Source organism: Chelonia mydas, chromosome 1, assembly GCF_015237465.2.
Source record: "Chelonia mydas isolate rCheMyd1 chromosome 1, rCheMyd1.pri.v2, whole genome shotgun sequence".
Taxonomy (NCBI): Eukaryota; Metazoa; Chordata; order Testudines; family Cheloniidae; genus Chelonia; species Chelonia mydas.
Window position 1 is genome coordinate 285587372 of NC_057849.1, and position 21293 is coordinate 285608664.

Consider the following 21293-nt stretch of genomic DNA (forward strand, 5'->3'; position numbering starts at 1 on the left):
CAGAGATTAAAAGTGAGAGTTCCAAAAGGGCAATTCTTAACTCTCGTGCTCACCATGGAGAGGAATCCCTCTGCCCACCAAGGAGGCTATTGCAGCCCAGTGGCTGAACCCCGACCCCCTGCGGCAGTGAGTCTCAGAGCCCGGGTCCACAGACTTGGGCTCTCTGTTCCTGTGCTATGCTGCTAAAAATAGCCATATGGATGTTCTGGCTGAGCTCAGGTTCTGAAACCCACCTCCCCTGCAAGGCTTCAGAGCCAGAGCTGGAACGTCCACTTGACTATTTTTAGTGCTGTAGTGTAGGCCCCGCAAGCCTGAGTCTATAGACACGGGTTCTGAGACTTGTTGGTGCACGTGGGTTTTTTTGCCATGTAGACGTACCCTCTGTTGCCTCTTCTGCTGCCCCCTATGTGGGGAGGGGAGGATAGTAGGATCCAGGCAGCAATGGGTCCTCTGGTCCAAGCCTTCTCTTAGTCTGCCTTTACCCTGCCCAATGTGTAGTGCTGCCCATCTGCAGAGAGGAGCTCTGCAACATGTAAGAAGCATGCACCTCATGCAAGGCCCCACCCAGAATCCTGTCCTTCTTTGCATAGCCGAACTGTGCCTGGAGTCTCTGCTGGCTGGGAGGGATGGTGAATTTGAGTTTAGTGTGGAATTCCTACTGCATTATCCTGAATGTTATCTTCACCATTAGGAGAGTGCAATATTATTGTATCAACACCATTCATTAATCATGGCTGTAGTTTTATTGTTATTTTTAGAAACTGGACTCCTACATATGCTTTTGGAGAGTTTATATCTTTTTACCACTAGAACTTTCTGTTTCTATTCTTAATTCAGGTTCTTTTTACAGTAATACATTCAAACCATAAGATAGTCTAGCAAAAGTTCTGTTCCTTCAAAAAAAGCAGACCTATATCAAGAAGAGTTCTGTACCCTTAATAGTCCATCTGTATTCATCAAAGCACTAAGCACATGCTAAGTACTCTTCTGAATATGGATGGACTTAAGCCCATATGTAAACACTTGGCTGAAATGGGGCCTATATGTAATTATTCTGAAAAATATTTAGTGGACAAGTGGGGTTTATTTTGTTGTGTGGATTTAATGGATGATTTAAATGATCAGTGCATTTTTCCATTTATTAAGTACTAATTGCTTTACTTACAATAAACATTGCTAATTTACATGCTCAAGAACAAAGGATATTAAGGTAATCTACAGAATTAATTTATATAAACATTTCTTACCTGAGCAGGCTTCTTCTGAACCACTTGTTGCGGCTGCAAAGAAAAGTAAATATTAGCCCTTTTATGAACAAGAAAATACATTGAGGCCATATTTCATTTTCTAATGTCTGAAACAACATATAGACAAAGGACCAAATTCAAAGATGATGTGAAAAATAGTGCACATCTCCTGCACTCACTCAGACGCCCCAGACATACTTATGTCCCCGCACCCAACATGTAAAGGTGTCTCAGTTGATGTAATGCACACTCTGTGGAGGCAGACATATATGTAAGGGATAAGTTAAAGCAAGGTGAGGGCTGCGTTAATATGCACTTTTCTCCAGCTCCCCAGGGTATGTGTTACAGCAGCTTTACACATCAGAAGAGGGGGTTTAAACAGGTATAGAATCTGAATGTAGAGGAGTCTGTTATTCTAAGGAAGTCTGCCTTATAGCACCTTCTATATCCCCTCTGAATTTGTCCCCAAAGATGCAATTTTAGTTTAGTTTCAAAAGTAATGTTATTGATACTATGTTAGATTTTGGTATGTGTGTGTGAGTACATATCAAGTAACTTTTGGGAAGCTTATATTATCCAGAAATTTCCCTCATATCTGACACTGTGCATTCTGTAAGCAGGCTGACCCCCATTCAGTCCCTCAGAACTGTTTGTGTAGATACACGTACACATTCATACTCCAAAAGTGGCATTTCTGTGGTCCTGTGTTCTGGCTGGTCCGGGAATGGGCGCACAACACCATTGTAGACCCCTGATGCTTTTACTTATTCCAGCAACGCAGTTAATTCTAGCAGAGGATGGGGGGATGGATGAGCTAACATACACACACCAAGCTCCTAGGTCCTATCTGAAATACTATCTTTGATGACTGGCTCTGATGACCTGTAGAGCATGATCTCCACAGGTCTTGGTAAAGGTACAAAATAACAAGACTACTTAGCACTCATAGAGGGTGAAATCCTAGCCCCACTGAAGTCAATAGGAGTTTTCCCAATAACTTTAATGGGAAACCCACATAATGTGCACCCACATAATTTTTGTATATATATATTCAAAGCACAATCGTTGCGTCTAATGATTTTCTTCCTAGCCATTGCTTTATGGATGTGTTGCCTATTCCCAACTTTGCCTGTTCCCAGCTCAAGACCTGTGTTTGTCTCCTTACTTGGGCATAAGCCAACAAGTCATTTAGATAGCCAAAGGCTAGTTTTCATTACAGTGTGTTAGAAAATTGCTTAAACTTTTCAAAATAAACAATTTGATGTATCTGGTCCTTAAGAGCAATATTTTAGTGGGTGGGAAAAATGAATGAAAATGTAAAACAAAGGTAGCTGATGCTAGGATCAATTCAGACTCCCCACCACAAAGCATTCTATTTTAGCAACAGATACTTTGTTTACCTGCAATATCTTTCTAATTCTATGGAGTCCTGATACTGATGCGTTTTTGTATTTGTGCATAAACCTCTAAGGAAATACTAGAAAAGAAAGTGCAATTTACTACGTCCATTTTTTAAAATCTTAGCGTTGACCCTTTCTTTTCCATTGAATAACTGTGCAGTGGAGAAGCGATCAAAAATGCACACTTTTTTTGTTGATGTCTTTCCCAGGTGACTACAGGCCCTGGGCTGATTAGCACATTTGCTGCCTCTTGGGAAATGAGTCTTGGTGCAAAGAGATTATTTGGTTCAAATGAATCATTTGTAAGAATAGCATTCATCAAGCTCATCAATAATCTCAATCATTAGCACTTCCCTGACTTTTCTTCCCCCTGTTAATTATACCTGTACACATGTTTACTCCCAAACCACACAAAATCCACAGACATTCTCACTGGCTGACTTGATTCCTACAGCTCAGAAATCCCCATTTTTTTTGGCAGTGGACCCTGCATTCATGTGACTGTTGCACACTATAGCTCAATGAAATCCACTGAAAGAGCTGCCAACTCACCAAATTTTCCATGAATTAGCTCCTGACACTTCAATGAGGGGAAAGACAATGTCTGAAACAAGGCCAGCTCTGGCTCCTTGCCTAGTATGTGTCACAGTAATTCTACCAGCTGCCCTTCCACACAGCACTTCATACTTTTCAGACCACCAAAAAGACCCTTGAATACTTTCAATACCAGTTGGGGTTAGAGCTGCCAGTATGTTTTCCCAGCCTCTGGCACCCGATGGCTTCAGACTGAACCTAGAAAGTTTTGTGTGTGTTTGTTTTGTTTTTATTTTTATGAATGGCTTTAGTAGAGAACTCTGATTGAAGCACAATACTGCAGTCATTCATAAAATGTGAAGGGAAAATGTTGTACTTTGCCTGCCTGGAAACTGTTTCTGATACTGACCAAGTTTTATGAGACTCTTACTCACTCGGGACCTTTGGTATCTTACTGCTGAGAGCTTGCTAGCTAGAGTTCTTGTGATTCAAAATACTGTGGATTTGTGATCTTGGATATGCTGTTTATTATGCTTTTATAAGGAAGAACTGTATGACTTAGATTAAGCTTTAAAGCAGGGGTCAGATCCTCAGCTGGTGTAAATCAGCATATTCCCTTGAAGCCCATGACATGTAAAGCTTTGCCACTTACAAAACAATGATTTTTATGGGCTGGGCTCCTGCAGTTTGAATCAATGGGTGCTTTGTTTGCATAAGGGCTGCAAATATTGCTTGGTAAAGTCAAGCAAGATTTAGTCTGGTCTCCTGAGGCTTGGAGTGTCCCTGGCCTTGAAGGCAATGAGAGAGTTCAGGGAAACTGACTGCACAGAATCAGGGCCTATGTGTCCTGCTCTAGTGATGCTTTCTTTGACTGTAGTGGCTATGTATCCTTTGGCTCCTTTGTCAACTCTTTGACAAGTTAATGATGTAACCTCCTCTGCTCACTAAGCTTTCACTTCATTGTGTTAACAGATCTCTGCATCTTCCAATGAGTGTCTTGAAATGAGACACCGCTAATTCAAAAGGCTGTTGCATTTAAATGTACAACTTGCTGGGGTAAAAGAGAATTCATCTTGGATATAAAAAAAAGTTAGTATCTATAAAAAAAATGCCAGACACAAGGGACTTTAAAGAAATCCTTTGGAGCAAAATAACATTGTACACAGAACTGGAGAGCCCTGAATAAAAGACTCCATCAGCTGAGAGTGTTACTTATGGATTCTGTACAGCAAATCTCTGTATCTCTGACTGTTCTCAAAGATGTGTAGTCTCGTTTATTTCAAAGATCACATTTGGAGTAGCTTAGCCCAATATATAACTTTCAAGTGTTATTTTTTGCCTAGTTTAAAAGTAGACTATTTTATATTGCCTGGAATATCAGTCACAATTCTGGACACGTGAAAGAAAAATTCACCTCTTTTGGTTAAACACGATTATAAGACACTGTCTTATACTGCGTCCCCAAATTCATGCACTACAGGGAATACAAAGCAAAAGTGTTAAAATGCTGGCAGATATTAAAAATATTCCTGTGAGAAGAGAAGTTAAATAGCAATAATGTCTTTTAGTATAAAATGGAAACTAGAATATAGCAGGATTTTCTTCACCAACTTTAAAATTGTGTTGTTTTAGTGTGCTAGCTAAAGCAAAATAAAATTAACTGTATACTTTCATGGGCCGATACTGCACTTTGGATGGAAAAAAACAACTGTGGTGACAACATGAACAGACCTTTCAGATGTCTTGTCCTCAGCTTAAACTTCACACAGTTAAATCCCAACTCCTTATCTTTCCTAACAAACCTTCTTCACTTCCTTCATCCTCTATCACTGCTGACAATCACCACCATCCTCTCTGTCACCCAGGCCTAGGGATTAGTTTTGACTTCTTTTCTCTTGCCCTGACATCCAGGTCATATCCAAATCCTGCCACCTTTTCCTTCTCGACATCCAAGATGCATCCTTTCCTTTCCCTCCCCACAGCCAAATCTCTTGCTCAGGCCTCATTATATCCTGCCTCAATGACTACAACGTCCTCCTCTAAAAAGTCTATAAATCAGATATCGTCTACCTGTGTAGGGAACTACAGACCCTGATCAAATCACTTCTTAACCCTTCTCTTTGTAGACTAGTTTGAGCTTCTTTACGCTCTCATTGTAAGACATGATCTCCAGTCCACAAATAATTTTTGTTGCTCTTCTTTGAACTCAATCCATTTTTTTTTTAAAATGGACACATTATTCCAGCAGTGGTTCCATCAGTACCAAATACAAAGGCAGTATCATCTCCATACTCCTGCTCATTATCACCCTGTTTATATTTCCAAATAGGAATGCCAAGTTAGCCCTTGTTAGCGTGCATACCTGGGCTTTCATATACTTTGCTGAATGTCATGCAAGTAATCCTTCCAACGTTTTCAATATTAATTGGGAGATTTCTATAACTGAGTTATAAGTTACATTTTGAAACTTCATGGTGTTGGTAGGAAGAATATGCATAGCTTTTCCTTTAAATAAAATGAACAATGTTGGAACACATATATAATGATTACAGATGAAAATACTATGCATGAATTCAATCCACTAACTGATTTCTGTCCCCAAAGTATAGCAATCCACACTGTTCTTAAATATTAAAAGTCTGCATTTGGATCTGTCTCTCTCCCTTATTAAAGTGAGCTTAGTGCTGTGAAAGGTGCCAAATGGACAATCCCTGGAGACTAAAGTTCTCTGTTTTACCCACAAGCGAGTACAATATCAACACTGACAATACAATCATACATAGGTAGCTCTGTTGGTGAGATTAGCAAGAAAGGTGAAAAACTAATGGCAGTTATGATGGTTTCACTAATGCCAACTAAGTACTGTAGTTAGACAATCAACTCATTTCATAGGTCACCCTAGCATTTGTAGCTATAATTTAACAGAAGTGTAAAATGATATGCACAAATCCCTGTTGACCTACACATTCAAGAAGGTTCAAGAACTCAAATAATACTAGCGAAACTGAAATTAATCCAAACTAAAAAATATTCCCTCCAAACAATTTCAAGAGGTGGCACAATAATTTCTGTTGTAACCCGCACCTTCCTCAACTAGTTTAAATCCAACCTTGCCCCTGCCTACTTGATAACTGTGGAAGACATGCATATTTAGCGATCCATGTTTTGGGAGATTTGGAGTGGATCCTTAGTTATGGATAAAGGCTGCTTTTCGCTTCTTAACTGCATACATGAATCCACAGTGCAGAACTTGTGATATACTGGCTTATATAAATGCATATTAATGCCCTCTATCCAATAGAACCAGGTATGCAGATTTCTCAGTTGGAGACTACTGTGCACTACAGTGGTTAGAGACCTTAAAACAGCATATATGTCCAACCATCACCAAGAGCTACAGCATATTCTCTATTAGCTCAGTAAGTAAAATGCCTGAAAATTTTGGGAGCAAAAGATCATGAATTCTATTGCCTACAGCCCAGGTTTGCAGTTAACAGGCAACCATGGTGTCTATGTATGCACACAGCCATGGGTCATTAGAATCTAACAGTAATACCATCAGGCCCTTATAGTGCAAAGATTTCATAGTGATCTGTGAACTGGGATAACAGAAATCTGTGGAGAATTTTGGTAAATCTGTGCTATTTCTAGTCTTTATTTTCTACCCTACTTGGTCCTACTTTTAGATTTGAATAGCAAAGATGAAGTAGGATCACTGTAAAACTATTTATTAGTTTATTAAACTGACCTGCTGCTGGACCTAGTTTTATAGAAACCCATAAACTCCCACAAGCCACACCACTGGAGACCAATATCCTTTAGCCTATAGCAATGTAAACTCCACTCTCATCCTAATTGTTAATGACAGTAGCAAGGAACTCAGTTATCTCAATAGAATATTTAATAGAATACTTCCTTGTTTGCATATTCCAAACTTAGTTCTAGGAAAACCCATTCAGATAACAGAAATTATCATGTTACATGTATATCCAATATGATAAGCACATTAAAGGGAAATTTCAGCCTGTCAAGATGAGGATTTAACAGGCAAAAGTAACTTTTTATCTAGGTACTTTTATGGCCTTTGTATTTGGTCACCTTGGGTGAAATTCTAGCCCCACTAGAGTCAATGGCAGTTTAGTCACTAACTTCAGCAGAGCCAGGATTTCACCCTTTGTGTTTACATAGTGAAGGCTATCTTCACAACAGAGGGCTAGATGCCTGTTATGTTTTTAATAGTTTTAGGTTCTGGGGAAAATATCAAAACATGAGCGAAATCCCTGGGAAAGAGCCAATGGGTCAGATTCTGCTCTCATTTACAGCAGGATAATTCCAGTGTAACACTAATTTAAATGGATTTACATCTGGATAACTGAGAGTTACTGGCAGATTTTCCACAAAGAATTCTTCAAGTTTGAAAAGAATTGTTGGCAAGTAAATAGGAAAAGTCTCATTTCTTGTCAACTGTTAATTACTGATCAACAATATCCAACAGTTTATCAAGGATGTAATCAAAACTCAAAGCACAGTAGGTGAATGTGAATATATTTTACACTCTGTTGCCTTGATATAAAACATTTTTGATTATTTTAAATATGTCAATTGTAATATCAACTACGCTTCTCTTAAACTTCTAGGGCAGTAGAGGTTACAAATAATTAGTCATTCAAAAGGGGCTTATATCTCTGACTGAAGTATAGAAGTCAGATTCTCCACTGGGTTACACTGGGTTTACGACCGTGTAACTCAACTGAAATCAGTTTTTTTAAGTCATTTCTATACGTTTATATTGAATTCAAATATGGGAGGCCACTAATAGCCACACCCATCAGAAGCTGTGATTTAGGGCCAAACTGTGCTGCTTGGTCTTGCTCAGATTCACTGTCTGGAGGAGGGCACAAAAAGTCTTCTCTTCATTGCACATCCCGATAGCAGTGTCTACATCATCATTTTCCCTGTTCCTTGCTCTCTTTCTGCCCCACCTTTTCATTTTTTAGCATTCCCCCCATTCCATTCACTTTTCTGAAACTAAGGGCTTGTCTATATGGCATGGGTGGCGGGTGAACGCGCCCTTGAGGGGGGCTAGCCCCCAGTCCTCCCCTTCTGCCTCCATCCCCCACTGGAGCCCAGAGCACCTCCTCTTGCAGCTGCCGCCTCCCCCTACACACCCCCAACTTCAGCGCATCAGGCAGGCAGTGTGGTGGGTGGTGCGGCTGGACCAGTTCCAGGAGGGTGGAGCGTCCAGAAAGCCCCCAGCCCCGGAGCACCAGGCAGGCGGTGCCGTCCCAGTGCCCCCAGCGCTAGATGGACCCACGGTGTGGTGTGGCCCCAGCCCTGATGTCTTGTGTGCACCCGCCCCAGCCTGCCTGCCCCCAGCCTCTCAGCCACAGAAGCGTGGGAAGGTACTGGAAGCAGGCAGGAGTCTGGGGGTGGAGCACGGGCAGGGCCACAACAGGCTGTTTGGGGAGGCACAGCCTTCCCCTGCCTATGCTACCTGCTGCCCATGCTATACAGAGACTTGTGTGTGGCAAGCCGGGGTGAGAATATACAGTGCACCAGCCTGCAGCACACCAAGTGGCTGTTTGAAACAGCAGTGCATCATAGCGCCTGACGGAACTTTGATTGGGTGGCAGCAGGCTCTGCTGGCTGCTTAGTACATGGCATGCTGATGCAATGTAAATTCATACCCCAGCCTGCCGTGCACTACGTTTCTGTATAGACAAGCCCCTAAATTTTAAAACTTTAATGTGACTTTTTAAGACCTCTTGAAAGGTGACAAACTGACAGCTGCGGGAAGTGAAGCTCCCTGTTTATCCACAGAACAGATAAGGTATGTGGTTCTCAACCAGGGATCTGGGGCCCCTTGGGAGGAGGTTTGAGGGGGGTCCGTCAAAATAAACCAGAGAGCAGGGCCAGCATTAGACTCGCTAGGGCCCAGGACAGAAAGATGAAGCCCAAGCCCTGCCACCCAGGGTGGAACCTGAAGCCCAAGCAAGTTAGCTTTGCGGGGCCCAGTGTGGTGTGGGGCCCTGGGCAATTGCTCTGCTTGCTATCCCCTAGCACCGGCCGTGGCTTTTAATCTACTGGATATGCAGAAAACCAGTTGTTGTGGCACAGGTGGGCCGTGGAATTTTTATAGCATGTTGGGGGGGCCTCGGAAAGAAAAAGGTTGAAAACCCCTTTAACGGACTTTGCCTATGATGCCCAATTAATATGCCTCAACCTGAATCTAGAGGGACTACTTTTAAGGGAAAGAAGGTGGTTCAGTCTCTTTGCCTTTTCTGATAACATTGCCAACTAAGGTCCCACTTAGTGCCCACTGAGGTGCTGATTTTTGTAATGTTGTGAATCTGGTCCCAGGGTGCAACTTGACAGGAATCCAGTTTCTTCCCAAATTCTTTCAATAACGTAAGCCAAGGAATCTGACACACAGCATCATACGTGTGTGATCATGCATGTCTTTCCAAGTAACACTTTCCCAGTTGCAGCCAATGACAGTTTCTCCTCCCTTTTATCGGCATGCTCTGCTGCAGCCACTGCCTTTTGCTTCATGTTTTCAGCAGCAACTTCAAAAAAAAAGGAAAGGAGGAGAGACTCATATCTCACTGAATGAGATGGCGTGAGAAGGTGAATGAAGAGAAACATGTTCTTTTGGGGTGGGCTGGGACTTATAGGGGATGTGGATGATATCATCTGTACTATGCCTCTTTCACAGCCATGTTTTGTACAGGGTTTATGCCTTTGGATGTTCTGATGGTTTGGAATTGGCACCTGACAACTACATTGGATAAGCTGCAGTGGAGGTCATTTGAATAACCATCGTGGCTGACCTTAGCATATATATCTGAGAGTCATCCATGCTGAACAGCGACAATCCAATTTCTGATAATGTTTCAGTGCGAGTCCAGTGCTTCATTGTAAGTGATCACTTGGTTTGGTCCTTCTCAGCAAGCCAGTCTCATTTATGGCCTTCCACTACCCTGCCATAGGCTGGGAGGATTTCCCTCTAAAAGAGTTGCCTACATTGAAATGAGGGCAATCAATGGTGCTACACCCATTTATAGCAGCTGAAGATCTGGCCAATATGTTTATCTTGAATGCCTTGAACGTCTGAGCAAATGTGCTGGTAGACAATTAGTTGGCTAGAGATGTTTTTGTATGCCTGGGATAAATGGATGTTTTTAAGGTGCTATATTTGATCATTACTGTTGCATCCAGGATAGGGTTGCCAACTTTCTAATCGCACAAAACTGAACACCCTTGCCCCGCTCCCTGCCCTGCCCCTTCTCTGAGGCCCCACGCCTGCTCACTCCAACCCCCCTCACTCTGTTGCTCGCTCTCCCCCACCCTCACTCACTCGCTCATTTTCATTGGGCTGCAGCAGGGAGTTGAGGTGCGGGAGGGGGTGAGGGCTCTGGTTGGGGGTGTGGGCTCTGGGTGGGGCTGAGGGGTTTAGGGTGCAGGAGTGGGCTCCAGGCTGGGACCAAGGGGTTCGGAGTGCAGGAGGGGGATCAGGGCTAGGGCAGGGGGTTGGGGTGCGGGGTGCAGGCTCCGGGAGGGAGTTTGGGTGCAGGAGGGGGCTCGGGGCTAGGGCAGGGGGCTGGGGTGCATGAGGAGTTTCGGGGTGTGGGCTTTGGGAAGCATTTACCTCAGGTGGCTCCCAGGAAGCTGCAACATGTCCCTCTGGCTCCTAGGTGGAGCCATGGCACAGCAGCTCTGTGTACTGCCCCCATCCATAGGTGCCATTCCCACAGCTCCCACTGGCTGTGGTTCCCAGCCAATGGGAGCTGTGGAGCCGGTGCTCGGGGCTTGGGCGATGCGCAGAGCCCCTGTGGCCACCCCTATGCCTAGGAGCTGGAGGAATATGTTGCCACTTCCTGGGAGCCGCACAGAGCCAGGCAGGGAGCCTGCCAGCCCTGCCAACCGGACTTTTAGTGGCCCGGTCAGCAGTACCTACCGGAGCTGCCAGCGTCCTTTCTGACCCAGCGTTTCCGTCGAAAACTGGAAACCTGGCAACCATAATCCAGGAAGTTGATGCTGCTGTTGGAAAGTTTCTGAGAGAATTCTAGTGGAGTTTGCTGAAATCCTAGCAAAGTTTTACAAGGGAGTCACTATCCTTCAACCAAAATATAAATATATTTTTCATGTACCAGAAATATACTAGTGACTTAGTTAGAGATGACGGGGGAAGGGGAGTCGGCCTGGGGTAACGTGCCCCGCCAGTTTTGGTGCTTGGCTTGTACTGAGCATGCTCACATGGACTGAGCATGCTCATTTACACTGCTGAAGCTGGCTACCCTCACTCTGCCCTCCCACTATCTGCTGGCATGGGTTGTCTCTGGGCTTAGTGCTGCATTATTGTAAGTAATCCATTTCCAGACTTGTAGGGAAGACGTTGATGTGGAACCATTCTGATGTATGGTACATTACATTTTGCACTTGGCTCATGTTGTTATATTTGAAAAGGAATCACAGGTATGTGTTCCCCAGGGTTCAAAACAAATGATTTGTGCAATCCTTGCAAAGCAGCATGAAAGCCAAATTGAATTTTTGCTATGTTTTTACCATCCAGACAACAAATGCAACATCTCCGTATACAGTATGCTGTAAGCCACAGTATGTACTAATAGATTTAAAAGATGTTAGCAAAGCTAAATTCCTCTTTATTCAGCTGAAATCAGCTGTTAAAAAACTGATTTGCAGATCGATACTCGGCCTCTGTAATAACCTACCCTTAACATCCTGGTAACCATAGCGAAAGGAATGGAGTGTGTTTGTGTGTGTGAGAGAGAAAAAGCTCTCACTTCCTCTTCCTGCCAAGATGGCAGCAGACTGAGATGGTGGGGACTGAAAGAGGCTTTATTCCTTCAGTACGTTCTCTGGATGTGAAGGTGGAAGAATCCATCTATTTGGAGATTGACTCAGAAGTTACTGTGCACAGACTGGTGGATCCTGTGGTGCTATTAGCTGATGTTATGATTAATAATTCATAGATTCCAAGGCTGGAAGAGACCATTGTGATCATCCAGTCTGAACTCTTGTATAACTCAGGCCATAGACCTTCCCCAAAATAATTCCTAGAGCATACCCAATGAGCCTTGTTTCTGTGGTGCCTCCACAGAAAAAGGCTGTGGAGCCTTGTTTCTGTGGTACCTGTGGGGAAGCTGACTTGGGAATTGCTCTGGGCTATGGGGAAGGATTTGGGGTGATGGGACAGGCATTAGGAGTATGTATTCAAAAGGGAAAATAGTTTGCTTTGCAGCTCCTTGCTTTGGGGAGCAATTGCCAGAGGGAGATCTGGGAAAGGAATGCGTGGAACTATGTCCCTTTACTCTGGGAAATGGTTTGTAAGGCATGTCCTCCATTTCAAACACTACACAGAGTCTTGAGGAGAGGCAGGAATACAGTGGAGCTTGGCCACAGTTGGGCTGTATCAGTAATATAGGGGTAAAGGACAATTTAGTAGCCACACTTCTAGCCTTCCCATCCCCTGTAAGTGGAGAAGGGGGTAGTACTGGGATCTCCTCTGTTTCAGGGGCTCCATTCTCTTTAAGGAACTCCATCCAGGGGATTATACAACATCTGAGTTGACCAGAGGGAAAAGTGGCCCATAAAAGGCATTTTTAAAGAATGTGAAGTGGGGACTTTTGTTTTTCTTGCCCCTGAGGTTCCCAGCAACACAAAGGGGGAAGCCCCCGTGCTTAGGAGGGAGCACAAAGGCCTGTCGTGAGTGAGCAACTGAGGAACAGTGACAATAAGGAAGGACCTGAGGTGTCTGTTTCAAGTGTGGGGGTCCCTGAGGGGCTGAGTAGGAAGAAATCCCATGCAGCAGTCACAGCCAGTTGAGATCAGGCTTCTGGACAGGCCCCCTGGCAATGGAAGCATTGCCCTGGGGTGTCTCAGCAGAGATATGTGATTGGGCTGCACTACACAGGGCACATGGACAAAAGTCTCACTAGGGATTTTGTTGTTGGGGCTCTGTTAAGATTCTTTAGGATTCTCTCCTGCATGCCTGCAAGCCGTGATATACCTGCCAGGCAGCAGAGAATGCCATGTCAGCTTTTACTCTTATGGCGAAGAGGATTTTTTCCTGGGAACGGTTTGGAATTAGAAACTGGACTGGAGATTGGGGTGATATAGTGGCCAATCTTTATTCCAACCTGCTATGAAGCCTGTGACTACTTTATTCTGCAGTGAAAATACACATGAAGCAAAAGTGCTGCATTGAGTTCCACGTAACACTAAAGTGGTGCAGCCTCCAATTAAAGTTTCTGATGGATTTAGGGTTTGGAATGGTGAATTTAAAGGCACCACTAAACTCTTCCAGACAAATATTACAGTGCAACATCTCCCCAATATATTTCACTTAGATTTGAAGTGGGGTTATTGTAGAGATCCTGGGCAGCCACGCACTTTTTTTTACCTGTGGCTCTACAGAGCATTTTAGTGTGTCTGGGGAGTGAGAAACTGCATGTGCTGTGGTTAGGGTGACCAGATAGCGAGGTTGAAAATCAGGATTTGGGGGAGGGGGTTTAATATTTGCCTATATAAGACAAAGCCCCTAATATCGTGACAGTCCTGATAATATCAGAACATCTAGTCAACTGAGCTGTTGTTCTAATGCACACAACTGTGAGGACTACAGGGACTTCAGTAGATGCAACATGCATGGGAGAAGTGGACATGTTTATAGTCAGTGCCCCAAGACATGGCCCAATAGGGAAAGAAATCACTCCCAGCCTTGCAAGGAACCTTCCTTCTTCCCTGAGCCAGAGGTTCAGAGGATTTTGAGCAGCCCTGCAAGAGTTGTGGCAGGGCCTCTCTACTTCTGGGGGAAGAATTGGGGGACTTTGTTTGTTACTGATTCAGAAATGGAAAGGGTCAGGGTGACGGAGTGGGAACCACTGAGAGCCAGGATGATGCAGATGGGTATTTGAGACCTAGTAATGTGGGGGGAGACTATCAGAAGTGGGCAGGGGGGAAAGAAGAAACTGGGGAAGGAACATCTTCAGGCACAATTGGTTATGCAGGAATCTCAATCACCAGGGATGGATAGGCAGGCTACGGTACGGGTATGGCAGACTTGCTAGCTGGAAAGCACGTTTTGATATGTTCAGCTTCAGGAAGAGTTTTGTGCAATCAGACAGGGAAGGAGAGGATCCACAGAGAATGCTAAGTAGCTGAAGGTGGCCTGCAGCTCTCCAAACTACACAGAATTTTCACAGTTCTAACGGGTAACAGGTTTTCTATATGGGTGCTGTTGCAGATGATGGAGAGCAGGCATTACAAGCACCTTTATTTGGGGAAGCAGAACTGAGTGTTATTGGGCTTGAGCTATTTCAGAAAGAACTATCAGAGTTGGGATCAGAATCTGGGGACTCAGGAGGCCCCCAAGTTGACAACAATGGACTAGTCAATAAGAAAAAAGTGGTCAAAGAAAAGGAAAGAGTGAGAGAGAGAGGAGTAAAACAGAGGGATTATCAGCAGTAACATGGTGGACAACTAGATGAGGATCACAAGTACCTGTAACAACTTGGAGCTGAGCCTTTGTTTAGATGGTACTGAAAGTTGCAACGTGAAACGTATGTTTTATTCTGAGTGTGTGCCAGAGGCAGATGACCTTTACTGTTTGGAGGGGCAATATTTGGATCTGGTGGGGATCCAGGTGTGACATGGAAGCTCAGCGGGATTGGAAGAGGGGCCTATCTTTTCGGTCCACAGGACTGGATAATTACAAAGGAGTATAGGTACTGTTTTATACTTATGCAGTGTAGGTACAGAACGTGGTAGAACTGCAGCTGGTAAGGGGATTCTTATTTGAGTACTGTTATTTGCATGTGAGGTATCGTTGTGTCAGCAACTGAGGAAAGATCCTTTTATAGAGGTTGCTCCTCTTGACAATTGTTTTGTACACGGGATTTTAATTGTTTAGCTGCAGTAACTGACAGAGTGAAAAGAAAAGGGTACTTGTGGTACCTTAGAGACTAACAAATTTATTAGAGCATAAGCTTTCGTGAGCTACAGCTCACTTCATCGGATGCATACAGTGGAAAATATAGTGGGGAGATTTTATATACATAGAGAACATGAAACAATGGGTGTTACCATACACACTGTAAGGAGAGTGATCAGGTAAGGTGAGCTATTATCAGCGGGGGGGGTGGGGGGGATCCTTTTGTAGTGATAATCAAGGTGAGCCATTTCCAGCAGTTGACAAGAACAGTAGGAGGGGAAATAAAAAAGGGGAAATAGTTTTACTTTGTGTAATGACCCATCCACTCCCGGTCTTTATTCAAGCCTAAGTTAATTGTATCCAGTTTGCAAATTAATTCCAATTCAGCAGTCTCTCGTTGGAGTCTCTTTTTGAAGTATTTTTACGTAGAGACTGTCCAGTTTGGCCAATGTACATGGCAGAGGGGCACTGCTGGCACATGATGGCATATATCACATTGGTAGATGCGCAGGTGAACGAGCTTCTGATAGTGTGGCTGATGTGATTAGGCCCTATGATGTTGTCTCCTGAATAGATATGTGGACACAGTTGGCAACGGGCTTTGTTGCAAGGATAGGTTCCTGGGTTAGTGGGTCTGTTGTGTGGTGTGTGCACACCTGCGCATATACCAATGTGATATATGCCATCATGTGCCAGCAATGCCCCTCTGCCATGTACATTGGTCAAACTGGACAGTCTCTACGTAAAAGAATAAATGGACACAAATCAGACGTCACGAATTATAACATTCAAAAACCAGTCAGAGAACACTTCAATCTCTCTGGTCACTCAATTACAGACCTAAAAGTGGCAATTCTTCAACAAAAAAACTTCAAAAACAGACTCCAACGAGAGACTGCTGAATTGGAATTAATTTGCAAACTGGATACAATTAACTTAGGCTTGAATAAAGACTGGGAGTGGATGGGTCATTACACAAAGTAAAACTATTTCCCCTTGTTTATTTCCCCTCCTACTGTTCTTGTCAACTGCTGGAAATGGCCCACCTTGAATATCACTACAAAAGGATCCCCCCCACCCCCCCCCCTCCTGCTGATAATAGCTCACCTTACCTGATCACTCTCCTTACAGTGTGTATGGTAACACCCATTGTTTCATGTTCTCTGTGTATATAAAATCTCCCCACTATATTTTCCACTGTATGCATCCCATGAAGTGAGCTGTAGCTCACGAAAGCTTATGCTCTAATAAATTTGTTAGTCTCTAAGGTGCCACAAGTACTCCTTTTCTTTTTATGGATACAGACTAACACTGCTGCTACTCTGAAACCTGAGAGAGTGAAGCAACCTACAGCATTACAAGCTGATGAAACTTACTTAGAAGTTGTGTTTGATACTCCTGGGTTAACGGATGTTTTTGGGCATCCTCGTTTAAGAAAGGAGGGAGCATTTACATTTTTTTAGAGGGGAATTGTGTAGTCGATTGGACAGGGTGTATGTGAAAACTACCACAGTGATCAGATGCTGTGCAATGCAATCTGTAGTTTTCGGACCACTGCTTGGTCCATACCTTGCAGAGTATGGAACAGTGATGTTTGGCTGCAGTTATAGGAAACTAAATACCTTACTCAATAATGCTGTTGCAATCAGAAAGATTGAATACATCTTTATGGTATGAGAAACAGTTTGGGAGTTTTATGCATCCCAAATGGAACAGTGGGAATTGACCTAGCAGAGCCTAGTGATTTCTCTATATTCCTTTTTCAGGCTGCCTGTATACAACTGATTACAAGCATTATTTAGCATTGCAGAGCTATTTGAGAGATCTTGATAGTTGACTGCAGGCTGGAGAATGCATAGAAACAAAGGTCTTTAGAGGAATTAAGAAGGAAATGTTACAACGGTACAGGAGAAAGCTGGAATCAGCTACATTTGCAAAGGACTTTAGGACAAAAGGTGGGGCAACCTCCTCTGATATATCTGCAGGATGTAAGGAAAAGAGACCTCAGAGGAGTATGATGGGGTTAGAGTATCCTAAGCAAAGGGCAGGTCCACAGGGACACCATTGGCATGTTGAGGATAGTTCAGGAATATCACAGTGAGCTCTTTCAGGGACAAATCACTCCTCCTTTCCAGCAGCAGCAGTAACAGGAGCAGTTTTTGAATAGTATTGCAAGTTTTCCAGCACTGGTAGATGAGGAACAGGACTTGCTTGTGAGGCCAGCAGAGGAGTATCTTGCCACTGAAGAAGGGAACTTCCCTGGGGATGCACAGTTTGACAGCGGAATTTTATCAGAGATTTATGGATCCCTTCTCTGTGGTGCTCTCATGTGCTTTCAATGATGCCTTGATTAGAGGCACATTGGAATCTTCCTTTTATTAAGGCCTTTTGGGGTTTTTGTTGGCAGACAAAGAGGATTAGGCGTTGGGCGCCTATTGCTCTTTTGAACATAGATTACAAAATGTTGGCTTCCATTCTAGCCGAGAGATTGGGGAAAATAGCTGGAAAATTATTGCATCCCTGCCAGTCTAACACAGTTAAATGTCGCACAGTGGCAAGCACTTTTGTGTAATTTGTAGAAAGTATTTGAAATTGGGCGACAAGAATAGTGGGAGGGGGCTTTTGGCTTTGGATCAAGCCAAACCTTTGGATAGAGTGGACCTGCCTTCCTCATGGGATGAGCCCTGGTGAGGGTATTTTGGTGCTCACTTTTGTCAGTGATTCAGTAGCCGAGTTGAACTGGGAGAACAATTTGCCTCCTGCCAGGTTAAGGTGATGAGGTGGAAAAGGTGGACCCTGATGCTGGCAGAAGGGGTGATGTTAATTAAAACATTTCTGTTACCTCTTTGCATTTATGTGGCATATGTGTTTCCTCCCCTAGAAAATTGTTGGTCAAACTGACCTGGTTATTTTTTCAGATGCTCTGGGAGAATAAATGTAACTTAATGAAGAGACATATAGTTTATTTGCCAGTTAAAGAAGGGGGCTTTGGGAGTGATGTGCCCTGAAGCTTTCTTGATGTTGTTGGTTTTGTTTTTTAATTTTCTTAAGGTTTGCATGGTTGGGGGCAGGAGATAGCCACTTATTTTCCAGTATTACTGGGAAATGTCACAGGAGAAGAAATGGATTAACTGGTGGGGAAAAGGGGATGCAGCCCCTAAAAAGGAATTTTTTTCCTGCCCAGCAGGCTCCCTCTTACATGCAACTTGCCTCAAGGCGTATTTCCCATTGCCAAATTCAGGCAACAGCACTCCAGCATGGTGGCTCACAGTTTAGGAGACTTCTATATTGGAGGGTACTTAAGGGGTATTTTTCAGAACTCCATATGGCAGTACTGACTTGCCCAGAAGATTGTGTCAGTGGGGCATTGTTGTACCTTTAAAATAACAGAATTCCCTTCAAGTACAAGGATGTATGGTGGTGGGTATCTCATTGTAAACTGTCTGTTAGAGGTAACGTATGAGGAAAGCACATAGTAGATATAGGCTGCCCTTGGTGAACCTGCTCTGTATCAGAGGAGACAATGGAGCACTTTTTACAATTCTGCTCCTTGAATGTCCACAATTGGGATTTGTTGGCTTCAAAACTGAGAGTCACATTGTTGTGTGGCCACACTGATGGACTACTGGATTTTTTACTTTTTCAGACACCAGAAGATTTAGCAGTTATCTGGATCAGACATTTGCCATGTATTTTCTTTGAGAATTTGGTAGTTGTTAATACTGTGATTTTATACTATCTATTGCAGAGCTGCTGTTCAAGCCTGTCATCAGGCACGAGTGACACACCTGCAACTCTAGTTCACACAACTGTGCAGTTATTCAGTTGCTGGCAATGATGGAGAAAAATCAAACAAATTCAGTGGAACAGTGGGCAGCATGGGGACCTAACATGCTGGACTGATCGTCTAGTTTTCAGGACAAAGAGTCTGGGGTGGGGAAGGTATGGATATCTTCTTTTTGTGTCTGTGATTTGTCCTGATTGTGACTGTATTTTTGGTCTTTGTTCTGAAGTTTTCTTTTAAGTAAACATGAACACAGAGAGAGAGAGAAATTATACTCTTGGTGACCACAACGTAATTTTGAAGTAACTGTTGAAATCAGTGAGTCACTGGGGTTACTGTCAATTTAGGCCAGATTAATAGAAAAGAATTTTCTCCATAATTTAAAAAAGAACTATTATGTAACTGTTTAGCTAAAATTGTTTAGTAGTCTTTTAGAAACTGTGTCTAACCTGAAGATCACATTTGTTACTTGGATCTAACGTTATGAACATCAAAGATATGTGTGTTAGGTATGCATGCAAATCCCCTGCAGCTTTTTTCATAATATTACCGTAACATGATACTGCATCAAGAATGCAGTGCCTAAAGCACTTAACTACAACCCTGCTAGCCGTTACAGCTTAAAGTGGTTTCCTTGTTCCCATATCACAAAGCACCATATGCCACTGGGAAAGCAGTCTAGTTTTAAAATGTACTGTTGTTCAGGAACTGTCTTGAAAGGAACATTTCAGCCAATCACATTGCTCAATAATTTACTTCTATTTCCTGGCACTCACTCTCTATTTTTTTAAAAAGACAAAATAAAGTAATTAGATATAAGTGTATTATAAACACTGAGCCAAATGCTGCTCTTGGTTGAAAGAATTTATCCCACAATGTAAACACCTTTGCCCCCCAGCTAGGCAGATTTTGTTTTTGGTTAGTTAAATATGTGGTTTGGGGATGCCAGTTAGTGGCACTTGTGGCTGGCTGATTCTGGAAGACAAGGTTAGAACGGCCTGCTGGATAAATGAAGGGGATGGGTTGGCCCCAAAATCCTGCTGTGGCTGGCACTGGGAAGTATGTCTTTCAGGGGATTACACATCAACCCACCATGTGAGATGAATGGGAGTTGGGTTTGCCGCAGCACGTAATCTGCCTACATGAGATCGGGAAATTACAAGACTGTTAGGCCTTGGCAGTGAGACAGCTAGGGCATGCTGATATATGAGAGGCTGATGATGGTGCAAAGGAGAGTATATCTGCCTCCCTGCCTTTCATCAGCTACCAGGATTTCCTGCCTTCAGGATTCAGGTAGTTGGTTATGTGCTAATAAACTTGCATCCTTTTCAGACACTCTTTAATTTCACAGTGTGTCTCTCCTTGCTGATGTGAGTGTTTTTGTAACTGGAGTTCATGGCACTTCCCCATTTTGTCAATTGCTTACAAAGGGTGTGCTGCCACTGGTGAATCCCTCCTGCCTGATAGGTGCAAAGACAGGGGGATGGGGGTCTCAGCTTGTACTGCCCATTACATGTGGACCTCTACTGTTCTGCTTTCTGTCCACCCAGCCATTATATGTGACTTTTGTGTTGTTGATGTGTCTTTGGTTTGTTGTATGTTTTTAAGTGATAGATTTTGGGCTTTCACTTATATCAAGGGTATCCCACCACTTTGCAAGGTTGTGTTTTGGGGGTCAATAGGAATAGTCTGATTTTATCATCTCTGTGTTGTGTTTTCTTGGGCTACTAGGATCAGATATATCTTGTACTCCTTTAGAGTGGACCTTTAATAGTGATGACCGGAGGTAAAGAGGTCCCCTTCTTCCCAGATGGGAGGAAAATAGCAATGGTGATGGCAGGTCTGCTAGCTGCACTATTCTTGGGAGCAGAGGGATATGCCCCTTCCTGTAAATAAGGAATCAACCCACCATTAAGGCTGACGATAGTTGGATCCACATTCTCCCTGCACAAGAGATCTAATGACCTCTCAGTACAGCAACTTGTGCAGAAATAGAGGTCTGTTTAGGTGTTGTGGTTAGATTCTCTTTCACGTGGGACAGCTAGGGTGCTCATTTTTATAGGAGCACTAAAAGGGTGAGGAGGAGCGATGGCATAGGAGTTACTGTTGCCTCTTTGGAGTTACCGTTGCCTCTTTGTCTTTCTTCATCTACCAAGAACGTTTGCCTTCGGGGGTAATCTAGATGGGTTTATATTAACAAACGTGTGACCTTTTTAGCCATGTTTTAAATTCAGCTTCTGTCTGCACCCACTGGCACATGCCCTCAGCAATTTGTGATTAGTTCGCTCATTTGTGGTTCATTGGGTATTGTACAGTTGTCCTTTTTTACTGAGTCTAGAGAATTTCTTGACATCAAGCAAACAGAGCTCATGAAG

The 21293-nt window shown here is 43.4% G+C and overlaps 1 protein-coding gene across 3 annotated transcripts in view; it reads right to left on the bottom strand.

Moving 5' to 3' along the window:
* HMGA2 (high mobility group AT-hook 2) overlaps positions 1-21293 on the bottom strand; it is a 173915-nt gene that overhangs the window by 27546 nt on the left and 125076 nt on the right. For all 3 annotated transcript variants that reach the window (XM_037887188.2, XM_043548320.1, XM_043548324.1), the window contains one exon: positions 1248-1280. In XM_037887188.2, coding sequence (XP_037743116.1) covers positions 1248-1280 — 33 coding nt within the window. The remainder of the gene's footprint in view (positions 1-1247; positions 1281-21293) is intronic.